The sequence below is a fragment of the Natator depressus genome, chromosome 16 (genome assembly GCF_965152275.1).
Source record: "Natator depressus isolate rNatDep1 chromosome 16, rNatDep2.hap1, whole genome shotgun sequence".
Taxonomy (NCBI): Eukaryota; Metazoa; Chordata; order Testudines; family Cheloniidae; genus Natator; species Natator depressus.
In genome coordinates, this window is record NC_134249.1 from 4,292,042 (window position 1) to 4,308,050 (window position 16,009).

Genomic DNA, 16,009 nt, shown 5'->3' on the forward strand with positions numbered 1-16,009 from the left:
TAAAGGGGTCTGGGAGGTTGTCCCTGTTTGGAATGCTCTGTGATTATAGCTCTGCCCATAGCTGTGTGGGAGAGGCCTGCCATGTTAGAGAAGGAAGTCTCCAGTGGTGCACAGCATTGGTATGGAATCTCATTCCAGGAGGCAGCAGGCCAGCCACTAGCAGTAATTACGCTTTGCGGTATATCCAGAATGGTGGTGGAGGTAGTTGTTGTTACGCTTATTTACAGCATACCCATCACCATGGCACCCAGGGGCGCAGAGACCCGAGACCTAACAGCCGCTGTGGTGGTTTTGTGTGATCGAGGCAGCTGCTGGTGGAAGCTCTTGTCTCATTATTTATTTTCTGCATGTCATCTATAATGAAAACTTTAATTTCTTTAATGGCTTTGTAAGTAGAGAGGGATTCCATCGTGCCCATCACGCTGTGCTCTCACTCCAAGAAGAGCATTTCTCTGTAGACTGTTGCTCTCCGGGGGCCTGATATTCTTTAGATGGTTTACGAATAAATATTGATTTTCTTCAGTAATGTAGGAGTTTTAGTAATATCATCAAGTGTGTTCTGGATATTGAAATACTTTTAGCTGCGTATCAGTTGCTTTATTTGTTTTTAACAGAGTGGAGATTTCAAACCTCAGTGAATACTGCAGTGTAACAGAAAAGCTACGATTAGTCACTGCTCTAATTATTCACAAATAGATCACTTTACATAGATTTAAAGGTCTCCTGACTGTAATGATTATTTACAGGCAAATAGCGAACTGCCATTGACTGTCAGATACAGGTTGTTAGGGAGGTAAGCGTTTGGGCTGTAAGCTCTTAGGACACAGAGTGAATCTTCCTAGTTGTTTGTACCATGCCTGGCACAAAGGGGTCCCAGTCCGACTGGAGCCTGGGAGTGCAGACTGCAATGTCCCTGGTAATGCTCGGTTCTGTGCTGGAATGTGTGTGGAAGGACGGGCAGACTTTTCAGAGCATTGTCATTGTCTTTTTTTAAAATAAAGTGTGTTAATGTTAAAATCACTTCAGTGAACACATTAAAAACCAAACATTCCTGCTGCACAACGCAGGATGTCCCTGCTGGACCAGGCATTCACTGGACCGCCACTGCCTGAGTCCTGCACTAGGCATTGCACGGGAGGGCCTGCTGGCGCGCATCAGGGAATGGCACCGGTCACTAGCCAGGCCCGATCCTGCCATCGGCTCTGCATCGGTGGATTCTTGAGCCCATGCAGAGCCCCGGTAGGCAGAAGGCCTCACATGGTGCATTCAGCTGCCGCATTAAGGCCTTATACAAACAGGATCAGCTTGTGTCGTGGCTGCTGATGTACATCTCAAGGACCCCATGAGCTCCAAAGGAGCTCCCTTGGATTTACACCAGCCACACAGGTCAGAGTTTGGCCCATATGGCACCAGAAAGAGGCATGTTTGACAGTTAATTTGAATATAATCGTATTTCCCATATATTGAGTTAACTCTCCTAGAGCCTAGTTCAGGTCCGGTTTTTAAACCACAGATGAATACATACGCTCATACAATTAATCACTGCCCTTTTCTCTCCGAGGCAGCTGAACAAGAAATCTGTTGGATAAGTTTTGCTACCAAACACAGATTTGGGTTGACTGCTACTTAATTGGCAGCTTAAGGTATCGAGAGCTAGCCCCACAGCTGGTGTAAATCAGCCTAGCTTCATAGTCTCCCTGGACGTATGCCATCTTACCCCAGCTGAGGATCTGGCCCCTAGAGTGTCTCATATGCTTCGCAAGATGAAGTGTTCTTAATCTAATGCCCTGATGAGAGTGGCATCGTTACATTCCGTTATACTGACGCTGGTGAGGAGCAGAGATTGACGAGTTCTGTCTTCTCCCCAAGCCCAGGGGATTTACATACTCTCCTGTAGTGCTAATGAGGCCAATGTAAACAAGGTGGTCCATTTCAAACAGTTGAAAAGTAATTTCCACCCCAACTGTTGAGAATAGCCCACTTCCACCTTAACTGAATTGGCTCGTTAGCACTGACCCCGCCCCCCCCCCCCCGCAAACTTGGTAAGGCAACTCTCATCTTTTCATATGCTGTGTATTTATACCTCCCTACTGTACGTTCCACTCCATGCATCTGATGAAGTGGGTTTTAGCCCACGAAAGCTTATGCCCAAATAAATTTGTTAGTCTCTAAGGTTCCACAAGGACTCCTCGTTGTTTTTGCTGATACAGACTAACACGGCTACCACTCTGAAACCTCCCCTGGCTGTAATCCCTGTTCTTCGTTACTGGAGCTGCGGCTCCAGCCAGCCACAGAGAGCTATCATCGCTCTGGGCCTGTGCCAGAGGGAACAGATAGTGCAGGGTGTGTCGCCCCCCAGGCTTCATATTTCCCACTGCCCGCAGGCTCCCTGCCCACCTCCCTGAACCGCAGTGAGCTATGCACAGCTGGAGCAGAGAAGTGGGGTGATCTGGGCTAGTGACCTTTCCTCTCTGCCTGGCTCAGGCCCAGGTTGATCTGGCTGATCCAAGCCCATCCACAGAGCCCAGCTTTATCTGGAGTAGGAGTAATGCATCTGTGGTGGGTGTGAGTGGGGCGATGGGAAGTGAGACAGACTCTCTCTGCTTGCTCCCCCTTTGCAGCAGCATCTCCAAGGAGTGTCCTCGTCCCTTTGTATGGGGGGAGCTCTGTAAACAGCCTTCTCAGCATGACCTGGGGCAGGGGCTGTGGGGACAGGGTGCCAGCAGGGAGAGGAGAATGGTTCCAATGCAGACGGTCTCTAAAGATTTCATTTCAAAAAGACTTGCCCGCCTCGTGCTGTAGTTGTTTTGTTTGTGTAGCCCCAGTCACGCACCAGGAGCCCACAGTGCTGGAGGCGGAGTAACACAGGGAAAGAGCTGTGCTCTGCCCCAGGCAGCTCACTGTTTGTAAGACAGGTGGGGGCAATAGTGGGATGGGGCCCCCCGGCCCCTGACTATTACCAAGGCAGAGATGGGTGTCTGAGTCTGCAGCAGGGCCCATGGCCCATTGCCCTAGCTCAGTGCAGGTCTCCAGCACGCCCTCCCATCCCAGTGCCATTGGCTACCACAACCCGACTCCTGCTCCCACTGCTTAGTGTATTGGGAGTGAGACTTTGATGCCCATGCTGGGTTAACCAGCCTCACTGCCCCAGGCTGGGCTGGGCCAGGCTGTGGGCAGGGCTCTTGAAGGTCTGAGATTTTGGCTGCTTATCTGAATGGTGCCTGTGTCCATCCTGGGGTCCCCTGAGCCCAGCAGGAATGGTCTGACCCCAGGGCTGGCCCCTGGTGGCTCCCCGTGGCCAGCCCTGCTCTGCATGTCACAGCCTCACACGAGGGGGTGTCCCACATCGGCCCACCCTGAGCAACTGCAATAACATGTTTTTCGAAAGCTCTGTGTAAACAGCCAATTAGAACGCGGCTGGCAATACTCCTGTCGGGCACTTTATCTGGTTGCAAATGTCCCCATCATGCCATCTGCATCCTCCTTCCCCAGCACTGCGAGATTAAACCAGCGTTTCTCTTTGCAAACATTGGCAGGGGAAGCAGCAGCTCCCTGAATGGAAACAATAGCAGGGCGGCTGGTTGCCTGAGCTCACAGGCCGTCTCTGTGCAGTGTGCTTGTCTGGGCTGCATTTAAGTGCAGAGGGGAGGTGGGATCAGCTGGCTGCTGTGCATTCTGCCTGCCCTCGACATCTGAGAGTCCCAGACTGAGTCGGGGGCTTCTGGGGTTCCAGATCCCTTGCAGGCACCTGCTGGGTATGAGTCGGAAGCCCTGCCCCCTGAGGAAAGGAGAGCCAGGGGTCCCTGATTAGCAAGGTTCTTACAGCGGAGGGCAGCATGGAGGAACTGCATTGTGTTCATCTGAGCAGACACTGCCGGTGCACCTGCTGCTGTTCCGCACTGGGATACCAGCTAGGGGGGCACTCAGCTTGACCCAGTCTGGCAATGCGCATGGGCCTCAACACACAGGCAGGGAACTAGCTGAGGGGACAAGCTGTGTATGTGAGAGCCATAGATTGGCTGATTGTTAACCCTTCATGTATCTGCCCTCTGTCTGTCTGGTGTGCAAACAGGGGCTGATTTTCAGAGGGAGGTGTTGGTGCTCAGCAGACCTGCCTCTCCACGGCACTGCAGCTGGCTCCAGGGTAGGGCAGCACCCAGCAGCTGCACATCACACTTGTGCAGGGAGGGGGAATCGGATCAAGAGACTGGGTCAAGCTTCTCTTTTTAGGGAAACAACTGTGGGTTCTTAAATGCCCACACAGAGCAACCAGGCTGTGAGGTCCCATTTTCTCAATGGAAAAGCTAAACATAAAAGAAATCCAACCAGCTAGGGTCTGGAGATGCAATTAGGGCAGCCCCACCACCTTTACTCTGCCCTGTCGTAATGCCACACGATGCCCAGCTGGTTATCATGAAGGCAGTGTTTGTGCTCTCAGATTAGCTGACACCTGATTTTATAGGCAGAAGAGACTGTGTGGTTCTTTCCCCTCTCCCTGGCTGCGTGGGACAGTCTCCCATCAGTGGCGCTGTGAGTAACATTCCCATTCTGCTGTTTCCAAGTGGGGATACTTGTCTGTGAATTGAGCATTGTTGTAGGCCAGATGCAATCAAATGAATGGGACTATAATTAGGGTTGGAAGGATTCAATATTTATCGGTAAATGTTGGTTAAGGTCAATTTCACTGCACGCATGCAAACCGATGAAAAAATATTTCCATCAATAATAATTGACATTTACAGACTGGCCAAGGGAGAAAAATGCTGCTTGAGAACTTACTAGAGTTTAATTTAAGAATATTTATTTGGCATGTGTCAATTTGTTCTTTGACAGCTATAAAGCTTTAACTTCTTGAGTCTCAGCACCTACTGTCTTTAAATAATTATTGTCTGGCCCCCATTTTCTGTCACCCCCATAATTTCCTGCAGCTGTGAAAATGTAAATGGATTAAAATAATAAAAAGCTTAAAAATAAACATTGATATTGTCTGTCTAAATATACGAAAAAAATTGAATTCTGCCAAGTCTAGCTATCATCTAATTAGCCAGGGGCTGTAACATGGGATTAGGTGAGTTCTGAATCATTCTCAGTAAAGTGGAGATGAAATGTACTTGGAATCTCTTTAAGCCTTGCTCCAGGGGAATTGCTGAAGCTCTGTATAGACTGTGGAACATGCATTAGTTACAGTAGCTGTGCAGTCACATGACTCCCCCTAGCTACACTTACATCTATTAGGCTCTATTGATTTCTTTGAAATCATTCACTTCTGCTGCTGCAGACCTCAGAGGACAGGGCAGTCTCGCTCCATGCCGTGATTTTGGGACATCAGTGAATGCTGCCACTCATCTGATTTCAGAAAGCTCCAAAGATTGTGTATCAACCTGTTATAATGAAGATCAGATTGATCTACCTGATTGGAATTTGGGCCTGCACACCACAGGATGGCAGAGGCTGGGAGTGCTGGGCAAGGAAAGGGGCACTGTGTCACGCTCACTCTAGCTGATGTTCAGAACAGCATTTGTAGACTTCGGTGGTAGTGTGGAGGGTGGGGGTGGCATCATCAGGACAGGATGCCTTTGGGCAGGATGGGAGGAAGCAGGCAAGGGAATCCTGGCATTCCCCTTTCCAAAGAGGTCTGTTCTGGTTTATGGAGTGTGTTGAAATGCCCCCTCCAGCTCCCAACTCAGGGACAATTTGGCCTTATTAAAAATACACAGAAAGGGAGAGATTTTCCAAAGCACCGAAGGAACTTAGGTGCCCAGTGACTGTCACTGGGAACTGTGCACACAACTCTCTTAGGCATGTTGGAAATCCCCCCTCCAGCCCCCTCCCAAAAAAGAGAATTTGAACTGACAATGTCAACAAACATTACTCTCAATGCCCTGCCCAGCCAGCCAACAGGAAGCCCTCCAGGTTCACAGCCCCAGAGTGAACTCCTGCAGCTTTTACTGTCCCTGTGATAGCTGAATCCACAAATGATGTTTTTAAAGATAACTTGCAAATGGGGCTGTGATGCTGGTAGATCAGGGGCAAGCTCACACCAGGGCCCCCGTCTCATCCGAACACAGACAAATACCTAGCTGGAGCCAGTCTGGCTTGCCTGAGTGTTAGGATTCTTAAAGCAGGTATTAGAAGGATAGGGATGTGTTTAGGGTTTAGACTTTATTGAATGCTTGTGAGTGGCTGCTGGCATTAATCTCACTTATAGCATTCGTACCCCATATAATAAGGTAATATTTGAGCATTTGTGTTGTGAGCTTTTGTGACTGTGTAAATCACCAGACAGGAGGAAGACATTAACTAGTGTGAAATGTTGGTTTCTAACAGAAAGTCCTGCCCAACAGGCAAGTTCCATCGACGCCAGATGGACTATTGTGGGATATTAAAGAGGGTAACATACTTCTGCCATGTACATTGGTCAAACTGGACAGTCTCTATGTAAAAGAATAAATGGACACAAATCAGATGTCAAGAATTATAACATTCATAAACCAGTCGGAGAACACTTCAATCTCTCTGGTCACTTGATTTCAGACCTAAAGGTCGCAATATTAGAACAAAAAGGCTTCAAAAACAGCCTCCAACGAGAGACTGCTGAATTGGAATTAATTTGCAAACTGGATACAATTAACTTAGGCTTGAATAGAGACTGGGAGTGGATGTGTCATTACACAAAGTAAAACTATTTCCCCATGTTTATTTCCCCCACCCCCCCGCTCCTTGGACGTTCCTGTTAACTGCTGGAAATGGCCCACCTTGATTATCACTACAAAAGGTTTTCTCCCCCCAACCCCCCAACCCCCCGCTCTCCTGCTGGTAATAGCTCATCTTAAGTGATCACGCTCCTTAAAGTGTGTATGATAACACCCATTTTTTCATGTTCTGTGTGTATATATATCTCCTCACTGTATTTTCCACTGAATGCATCCGATGAAGTGAGCTGTAGCTCATGAAAGCTTATGTTCAAATAAATTGGTTAGTCTCTAAGGTGCCACTAGTACTCCTTTTCTTTTTGCGAATACAGACTAACACGGCTGCTACTCTGAAACTTTGTTGTTCTGTAATTCCCCCCTTGAAGATGATTCATGCAAGTGAACTCGTCCCATCAGCTGAGTTTGCAGCTCAGAGCACATGGGAGGAGGGGAATAAAAGCTGCTAACAAGAAGGAGCTGATTATCTCTATGCTGCTTGGACTCTGGGGAGATGGTTTGTAGGCACAAGCAAGAGGTCTGCAGTGCTTAGCCTGGATTAGCCCTAAAGGTCATATTGAGCTTGCTTGTTATAGAAGTTTTTCTTATCTTTTGAAACTTAACATTTAACCTTGTAAATAACTCTCTTGTTTCCTTTTCCTATTGATAAATCTGTGTATAGTTTATTATAGGATTGGCTTCAGGTGTTGTCATTGGTGTGAGAGCTGCACTTGATAAGTGGTTGATGAAATCTAAGTATAAAACTTTCACGGTTTGTGCCCTGGTTCTTAACAGTCTGCCGGGATGCTGATACTCACGCTCTTGAGTCACTGTAGGCAGCTTGACAGGGGCTATTGGTTTTGTGCCATTATTTTATTTTGATGATGGATTAGAAGGCCCAAGGAGGCCTTTGTTTTCAATACCTCACTTGTTTTTATATCAGGTCTTCCCTGTGTTTTCTGGTGGTCCCCTTGGGGGAGGAGAGAACTAGAATGGGGGCTTTCCTTAGTTGAAATAGAGGAGTGTTGCTCTTTAACTCAGTGAGCTTTTCTTCCAACAGTTTGTAGTGCATATGAATTAAATGAGTTTTAAAAAACAAACAAAAATTACAGCATTTGAAATACTCCTGGGGGAATTCTGCGCTAAAAAATTAAAAATTCTTTGCACAATATTTAAAAATTCTGTATATTTCATTTGTCAAAATAGCGCAATATAATCACACTGGTTTCAATTATTTTGGTAATTTATTTAAACTCTAATACAATGGATGGAGAATGGGAGTGGGAAGCATTGGAGGAAATCCCCAAACCTCCTCTTTCTAAGAGTAATGTAGCTAGGTTTTACTCTTTATTTCTAGTTATTTGTCAACAAATATATGCAGCCGTATGCTCATTGTTACATCATAGGCAACTGAAGAGCAAGTGAAGGCTGGAGAATCAAACTCACAATTTATATTGGCTACTGACTGTCTCCAGAAAGGTCAGTAGCAAACAGTTCATGGAGCATATTTGTGATAGGAAAATATTTTAGTCCAAAAATTTAGATCAGTTCTAATCACTGAAGCACCATAAGCATTTATAAGCCATACTGTCCTTTACAAGCACTCTGGCAATGTAAAGGAGCCTTAAAATTTTTACACCTGTTTTATACTCCTGGGGGAATTCACTAAGAACAATGGGAACAATTCACTAAGCAGGCAGGCTGCTACATTCTTCTCTGCCTGAGGGGACAGAGCCTGCCGCACACCTACCTCCTCAGAAATACCTCGAAGCCCTGCCCCTCCACACTGAGCATGCTGCAATAGTGAGCAAGAGGGACAGAATGTCTGTCTCTCTCACATGCATGACTGTCAAGCCCCCACCTTCGGTGGTAATTTACTTCTCTACCAGCTGCTCCAGTCGCCCGAACTGAGTGCCCATGCTGCTGGGGACGGGTGCGTGACCGCTCTTATGGCTTCCCTTTGCTTCCCCCTCAGAAGTCATTTTTCTGTGGGGAAGCAACGAAATCTGTGGGGAACATGAATTCCGCTTGTGTGCAGTGGTACAGAATTCCCCCAGGGGTATTTAAACAATCTGACTAAAAAACATTTCTCCTCCCAGCTGCGTACTCTGTGATATCACAAACCTGCAAGTTCCCAAGTTGCCCACAGAGCCTTCCAGGAAAACAGAATAGCTAAGACCTCACCTTTCTGATAGAAAAACCCATTAGGCAAAAAACACATTGAAGCATAAAAAAGCCTGATAAGGAAGTTAAAAGGCCCATGACCAGCATTTTATTACTTGCAGGTCACTCTTAAAATCTTGGTTTGCAAAATTAACCACAGTGTGAAATCATCCAGCTGCAGGTCCTGCTGGGCCATATGTGAAGGTAGATCTGCCAGGCCCCAGGCAGACCCCACGTAGCTGCTTAGCATGTAACTTTTGGGGCAAGAGGGTGGCAGTTCAGAGGCTTGGCGATGTTTCCCATTGCGGGTGTGCATGAGGATTTCACCAGCTCCTGGGGTGGGAGCTGACCCAGGGAACAGGCCAAGGGAGAGCAGAGCAGTTTGTTCCCACTCACATATTACAAAGTATGTGTGATGGGGTCACAGCAGATGGGAGAGGCTGAAATATGTGCTGGGATGGGGGTGCAAGCTCACTGGCACCTGGGGGTGCACCAGGCAGATGCCCATGAAGCCCCTTTGCTTGGGATGAGTTCCATCATTTCTTTTTCTCAGCACACGTTGTTCCTGGTGGCTCTTCCCCGTGTGACCCAGGGACGGCTTGGTGGCCGCTGGAGGAGGAACAGGGTTGTGTAAGGGTTACAGCAGTCCCCTGGGTCTGGTCTCTACATCATAGCTTGTCAAGGGCATCATGTGAGGTCTCTGTTGTCACACTGGTCACCATAGCCAGTGTGAGTGGAACATATGGGGAATACGTAAGGAGTTATGTATCTGTACTCTTAAGGGCTGTGAGTTGGAGGTGGTCACCAGAAGGTGATAAACAAGTTTATTTCAGGCAGGAAACACTTAACTACCTGTCTGGCTATATGTTAAATTGAGTATTTAATTTAATTTAATTTAATGTATACTTCACCATGGACACCTATTTACAGTCTGAGCAAAATGCTAATGAAGAGATTGCAGAGCCTCACCTCCAGGGGAGGTTCTCTCCAGGAAAACACAAGCAGCAGGGGGTGCAAGTGAAGACAATAAGGGTAGGAAGTTAGAACTATGTCTGGAGTGTAGAGGTACACCTTGACCCAGGGGACAAGCTGCCAGCTGGTTGTCTGATGAATGGAGGTTCACAGCCGGTCTGGTTGTTTAATGCTGGGTGAGGTGCTCTGGGGAAGCTAACCTTTCTGAGACAGGAGAATGCCTTGTTAGTTAAGTTCAGGCTCTAGAAAGCTCTTGTGATGTTAGTTTATATGTAACCATTTGTTTCCATTAATTCTACTTGCTACTTCTCTGTCCTGTGTTCAGTGACCATGTGTGTGTTTTCACTGAAATGTACCTACGTACTGTGAGTTGAGCGGGGCGGGACCCTGAGGTGTACCAGGGAAGCTGGGGGCACTGTCCCTTTAGGACCAGCGGATCTGTGAATCCTGTGTCTCAGGCGGAGCAGGGGCCGGGCACTCCAGGGCCATACTTGGAGAGTAGAGTGTGTCTGCCCAGGGACAGCAGGGCTTGTGTTGCCCATGGCTGGTGTAGTCGGGGAGCTGACCCCAGGCAGGCATAGACAAGGCTGCTCCATGCTAAGGATGCATGGCAGCAAGGTGCCTCACAATCCTGGGTACCCCCAGGAAGCATCACGCCCCATGTCTCATGCAGAATTTGCCTGATCACAGATACAGCGTGCTGTCCACATGAACCTGATGCCCCTGCCCCTAAGCCAAGCTGCTGCAAAAGGGAGGAGCCGTTTCTGTGCCACCTGGCACCCCTCTGTGCAGGTCTGGTGGTTCCAGCTTCTCCCTAGATTAGCCCTAGCCCTGCACAGCCTAGGCTTGGCTGCTTTCGTTGTACAGGCTCTGGAGTCTCACGCTGTTTGCACACAGCAAAGAACAATTTCCATCCTCTGAATTAGCTCAATAGCCGCATTTCCATTGTGGTGTCACGTGATGCAATATTGCTGACATTCTGTCCATCTCTCACCACACCGCTCTCACTTATTGGGAACAAAAATCCCATTGCTCCACATTACAGCCAGCCTTTCAAGCTTCTTGACAGTGTGCCACTTCTGAACTGATTTTACCCTTTGTTTTGCTATCTCCTGGCTCCTCAGTGCCTGAAGTGATGGGCACTTACTCAGAGTGAGCTCTCCACTTGCACTTACATTCATCCGAGATGGGGTTTGGGAAGCTTGTACTTTTGCAAACAAAGCCAGGGCCTGTGACACACTGCTAATGACCTCGCTCTCTGCCTGTGTTTCCTTTACGTCAGAAGTCGGAGTGCTTATTAAGTTTGGAGGCTTACTCCCAGGAGCAGAAGAAGAGGATCTGCTGGTGTCTGGCTGAGAACATCACTAAGCAGCAGCATCCGGCAGCAGCTCCTGCTGAGAACAAGGTAAGGAGCCAGCGGGCTGGCCGGCTGGGCAGACAGGGCATCCTCCCTCTGGCACCACAGGGCTGGGGCCTTCCCTGTCATAGGGGCTTTGCTCAGCCCACACTCCTGCCAGGACCCACGCTCTCAAAAACCAACTTCAGCCAGAGGACCTGCCAGCTCACATCAAGGGGCTGGTGTGTCCTGCTCCCTGGGTATCTATTTGGACAGTGAAGGCGGCACAGCTCCAGCACATGGACTTTTAACTGCTTCCCCAGAGATAATGCATGGCTGCAGGACAGGGATGATCACAGAGGGGAAGCAGAGCCTTGCAATGCACACAAGGTTCAGGCTGTGAACTCTGGGCCCTAATGGAAAGGCTGGAGCCATGGGGTCCTGCATAGCTGCACTGCTGGGGCCGTGCCTCCTTTCTCTAGCAAGGTAGCCTCAGGCTGGCCCTAGCAGCCTGGTGTCGTGGCACAGAGAGGCCCTGTTTATCCTACACATTGAGGTGGCAACACCAGCTCTCCTGCATTAAAGAGATGCAGTCGGCTTGTGAGCCGAGAAGACTGGAGTGCTCTGTGCAGAGAACGGGCAGAGTGTGAGAAGCCTCCCAAACCTGGGCTCCTAACATGTCCAGTCCCTGCCCTGGTGAGAGACCCCTGGTCTCCTTGGGCACTGCTGAACCTGCCAGCAAGGGGGCCTGCTAGTGCCAGGGGCTTTCCATGCTGGGGCCCTGGCTTCCCTCAGGAGCTGGGCTCACTCCGCTGTTTCAGTGGGAGCAGAGAGGAGTATAAACTCCTGGCGTTGTCTGGTATTTCTACCGTCCGGGGCTCGCAGCCATTCTCTCAGCCCTGCTGAGGACTGGAGCAGCTGGCCATCATGGCAGTACTCGTACAGAGGGGCTCAGTCTAAAGCCCTCGAGGTGCCGTGGTGGTGGGAATACCTGGGTCCTGTCTACACAAGCACGTCCCCATGACTCTGATAGTGGAGCTGCACCGCTCCTAGAGCAGCACTGGGAGAATGTTTAAAACTTCGCCCAGACCCCGCCTGGCCTGCCCATGTTCGGCCTTGCTTGAAGCACAGGTCTGAGGCTCTCATTTTTGCTGCATTTGTAGACGCAAGGCGGGTGCTGAGGAACAGAAGGTCTCAGCCTCCTGCCTGACTCATGTGCAGCGTCCCAAACTGGGTCAGCACAAACTGACTGCAGGAGACAGAGCTTCTAGACACCTTCTCCCTCAGATTTCAAAGGAGCTGGAATAGCTTTGTGAGGCAACAACAAACAAGTTGGAGACCCCCGATTAGTAACTAAACCCCCAGGAAATGCAAATAACCTGGGGTCAAGTAATGCCCTCCCCCTCCTCCTCCATTGGGTGACAAGGCTCCGTATTCATCTGTCCATCCCGTGGGGACTTAGCTAACTCCTACTCGGAACAAGACATGTCGTATGTTGGTGATATTGCAGTGTAGGCTATTGCCAGGACAATGTATGAACCTGAGCAGTCCAGCTGAAGTCTCAGCAAGGAGGAGCGATGTAGCTCCACTTCCTGATGTGCTGATGGGTTTGTGGCTGATTCGGGAGGCTTGGCCTGTTTTCAGTCCTTTTCCTCCTTCCATCTTCAAACGCCGTGTCCATGGCTGGGGCAGGTGAGCTATGGGGCATCCCCTGATCCTGTACATTCCCTTCCACCACTGCAGAGCTCAGCACAATGATAGGGTTTGCCTGTGTAAGCAGTGTTCTTAGGGAAGACTTTAGATCAGGAGTGGGCAAACTTTTTGGCCCGAGGGCCATATCGGGGTTGCGAAACTGTATGGAGGGCCTGGTAGGGAAGGCTGTGCCTCCCCAAACAGCCTGGACCCCACCCCCTATCCATCCCCTCTCACTTACTGCCCTGCTCAGAACCCCCGACCCATCCAACCCCCCCCGCTCCCTGTCCCCTGACTGCCCCAACCCCTATCCACACCCCCGTCCCTAACCGCCCCCTGGGACCCCAATCCCATCCAACCCCCCTGCTCCCTGTCCCCTGACTGCCCTCCCCCAAAGCTCCACCCCATCCAACCGCCCCCTGCTTCCTGTCCCCTGACTGCTCCCCAGGACCCTCTGCCCCTTATCCAACCCCTTCCCGCCCCCTTACCATGCCACTCAGAGTGGCAGGAGCTCACAGCCACGCTGCCCAGCAGGAGTGGTGGTCCAGAGCACCGGCGGCGAGGTGTGCTGAGGCTGCAGGGGAGGGGGGACAGCAGGGGAGGGGCCGGGGGCTAGCTTCCCTGGCCGGGAGCTCAGGGGCCGCGCAGGATGGTCCCGCGGGCCGATGTGGCCCGCGGGCCGTAGTTTGCCCACCTCTGCTTTAGATCCTAGCTGTGCATCATCTGGTGTTTGCATCCTTCCCAGGTGTCATTCCTTAGACCAGGGGAAGAGTGAGGCTGAGTCTGTGCGGGAAGGGTCTGCCAGGGCTGGAGTGGGTGCCGTTCCTGGGAGTGGGGTAGAGGAAATGATCAGAGAGACTAAATGCCAACAGGAAGCTTGCCAGGAGCTCTTACACTGAAGGACCAGGGGTTGCGTGATCTCCCTCTGAGTCCTGATGACACAGGCAGTTTGTTCTGGCACTGAGGGCTTTGGCTGTGCGGGGTGATATACACAGCGAGGGGCTGTGCCAAAACTCACCTGACACACAAGATGAATTGGCTCACTGATTTTAGCCAAGGTGTAAGGATTTGCTGTGGTTTATGTGTCGAGTCAGCAGGGATCCTGTCAACAGTTCTAGACCCAGTGTTCAAATCATTTCCATCGAAAAGGTCTGCCCAGTCTGGCGTGGCTCTAAGATTCATCAGGGGATTCCTCTAGGGTCAGCATTTGCAGTGAATCCAGATGCTGTTTTAATCAGGGGAGTGATGGTGGTGTCCTTCATGCCCTGAGATTGAACCGATCTCATAAGGGAGGCTCTTCATTGAGTCCAATCACAGAGGAAGCTGCAAGGCCTGGAGTCTCTGTCCCGCACCAGGCAGGGCTGGCGCTGGGGAGCTGGTGCTCAGATTATGGACTGGCCACCTCTCACCATCTCCCATGGTTTTGGAATGGGTGGACTGAATGCCAAGTGAATTCCTCGTCAAGCCCATTGGAATATGCGTATGCAGTCCTGGGGTCAGTGGGGATTGTCACTGCCGCAAGGCTGTGCATTGTTCCCACTGGCTCAGAGGCAGCAGGCGAGGAGGAGGCTGGGACATGATGAGAATGCTGCAGCTGAAGACACCATTGGTGCTATTTTATTAAGTGACTCTCTTGCCCTTCCCTTGTCCCTTCCAGCCCAGGATCTGAGAGCACTTTGCAGTTGCGACTCCCCCGTCCAGGCTGCTGGGCCTTGTCCCAGCTGCACAGACGGGGAACTGAGGCACAGAAATGGCAAGCAGCTTGCCCAGTGGCACCCAGGGAATTGGGTCAGAGCCAGAACTAGAGCCCAAGGACTGCCTTTTCTGCTGGCAGGACACCCTGGGCATGGCGACGGGAGGTGGTGCCAATGAGCTCTGAGTTTGGGACTGGTTCTAGGGCAGCACCAGCCCTAGCACAAATTAGAGGAGACTGGGGCTTGTCTAGTCTCCACTGACTGGCTCTAGCCCATGGGGCCAGAGTGCTAGCCCAGACTAACTGAAGTGCCACCCCTCTCCTGCCCTGACACACGCATGCGGCAGTGGTGGCTAGAGGGGGTGAGTAACCAGCTGGGGAGATCCAGCAGCTTTCTGGCTCCTCTGTGCTGCTGGAACAAAGATGAGATTCTAACCCATATCTGCCAGACCCCACCTTACCCCTGCCCATCTTCATTCCTTGCAGACCCCGGTCGTCAGTGGGCGGGATCGAACCGGGGACTTCTGGAGCTTAGTGCATTAGCTAAAAGCCAGCCGGCTGCTACCTAAGGCTATGTCTACACTACGAAATTAGGTTGAATTTATAGAAGTTGATGTTTTAGAAATTGATTTTTTACAGTCGATTGTGTGTGTCCCCACTTAAGACCATTAAGTCGGCGGAGTGCGTCCACAGTACCGAGGCTAGCATAGACTTCCAGAGCTTTGCACTATGGGTAGTTATCCCGCAGTCTCCGCCGCCCATTGGAATTCTGGGTTGAGATCCCAATGCCTGACGGGGCAAAAAACATTGTTGCGGGTGGTTCTGGGTACATGTCGTCAGGCCTCCCTCCTCCCTCCCTCCGTGAAAGCAACGGCAGACAATCGTTTTCACCCCTTTTTTCCTGGGTTACCCGTGCAGACGCCATACCACGCAAGCATGGAGCCCGCTCAGCTCACTGTCACCATATGTCTCCTGGGTGCTGGCAGATGCGGGACTGCATTGCTACACAGCGGCAGCTCATTGCCTTGTGGCAGCAGATGGTGCATTACGGTAGCTGTCCTTGTCGTCTCCTGGGTGCTCTTGGCCGGCCTCGGTGAGGTCGGTCAGGGCATCTGGGCGGACATGGCTGCTCCTGGCAGATCTTGGTGAGGTTTGTCAGGGGCGCCTGGACATAAATGGGAATTGCTCAGGTCATTCTCTTCTTTAAGTTTTGTCTAATGGAGATTCAGTCCTAGCTGGAATATTGGCAGACGGATAGCTCAGTGGTTTGGGCATTGGCCTGCTAAATCCAGGGTTGTGAGTTCAATCCTTGAGGGGGCCATTCTGCCTCAGGCTGCTCTCCCAGCCAGCAGCACTGCAAGCACCCAGGAGATAATAATAGCTAGCAGTTGTACTGCACCGTCTGCTGCCTGCCTACCCCTTGCTTCCCACCTCCTTGAAAGCAGCGGCCGACAATCATTTCAT

The 16,009-nt window shown here is 50.5% G+C and overlaps 1 protein-coding gene across 7 annotated transcripts in view; it reads left to right on the forward strand.

Moving 5' to 3' along the window:
• Nucleotides 1–16,009, forward strand: part of RGS3 (regulator of G protein signaling 3) — a 242,348-nt gene that overhangs the window by 164,995 nt on the left and 61,344 nt on the right. For all 7 annotated transcript variants that reach the window (XR_012642096.1, XM_074973668.1, XM_074973669.1 and 4 more), the window contains one exon: nucleotides 11,107–11,229. Coding sequence is in view for 6 of the 7 variants with exons in the window: in XM_074973668.1 (XP_074829769.1) it covers nucleotides 11,107–11,229 (123 nt within the window). In the remaining variant the exon portion in view is untranslated. The remainder of the gene's footprint in view (nucleotides 1–11,106; nucleotides 11,230–16,009) is intronic.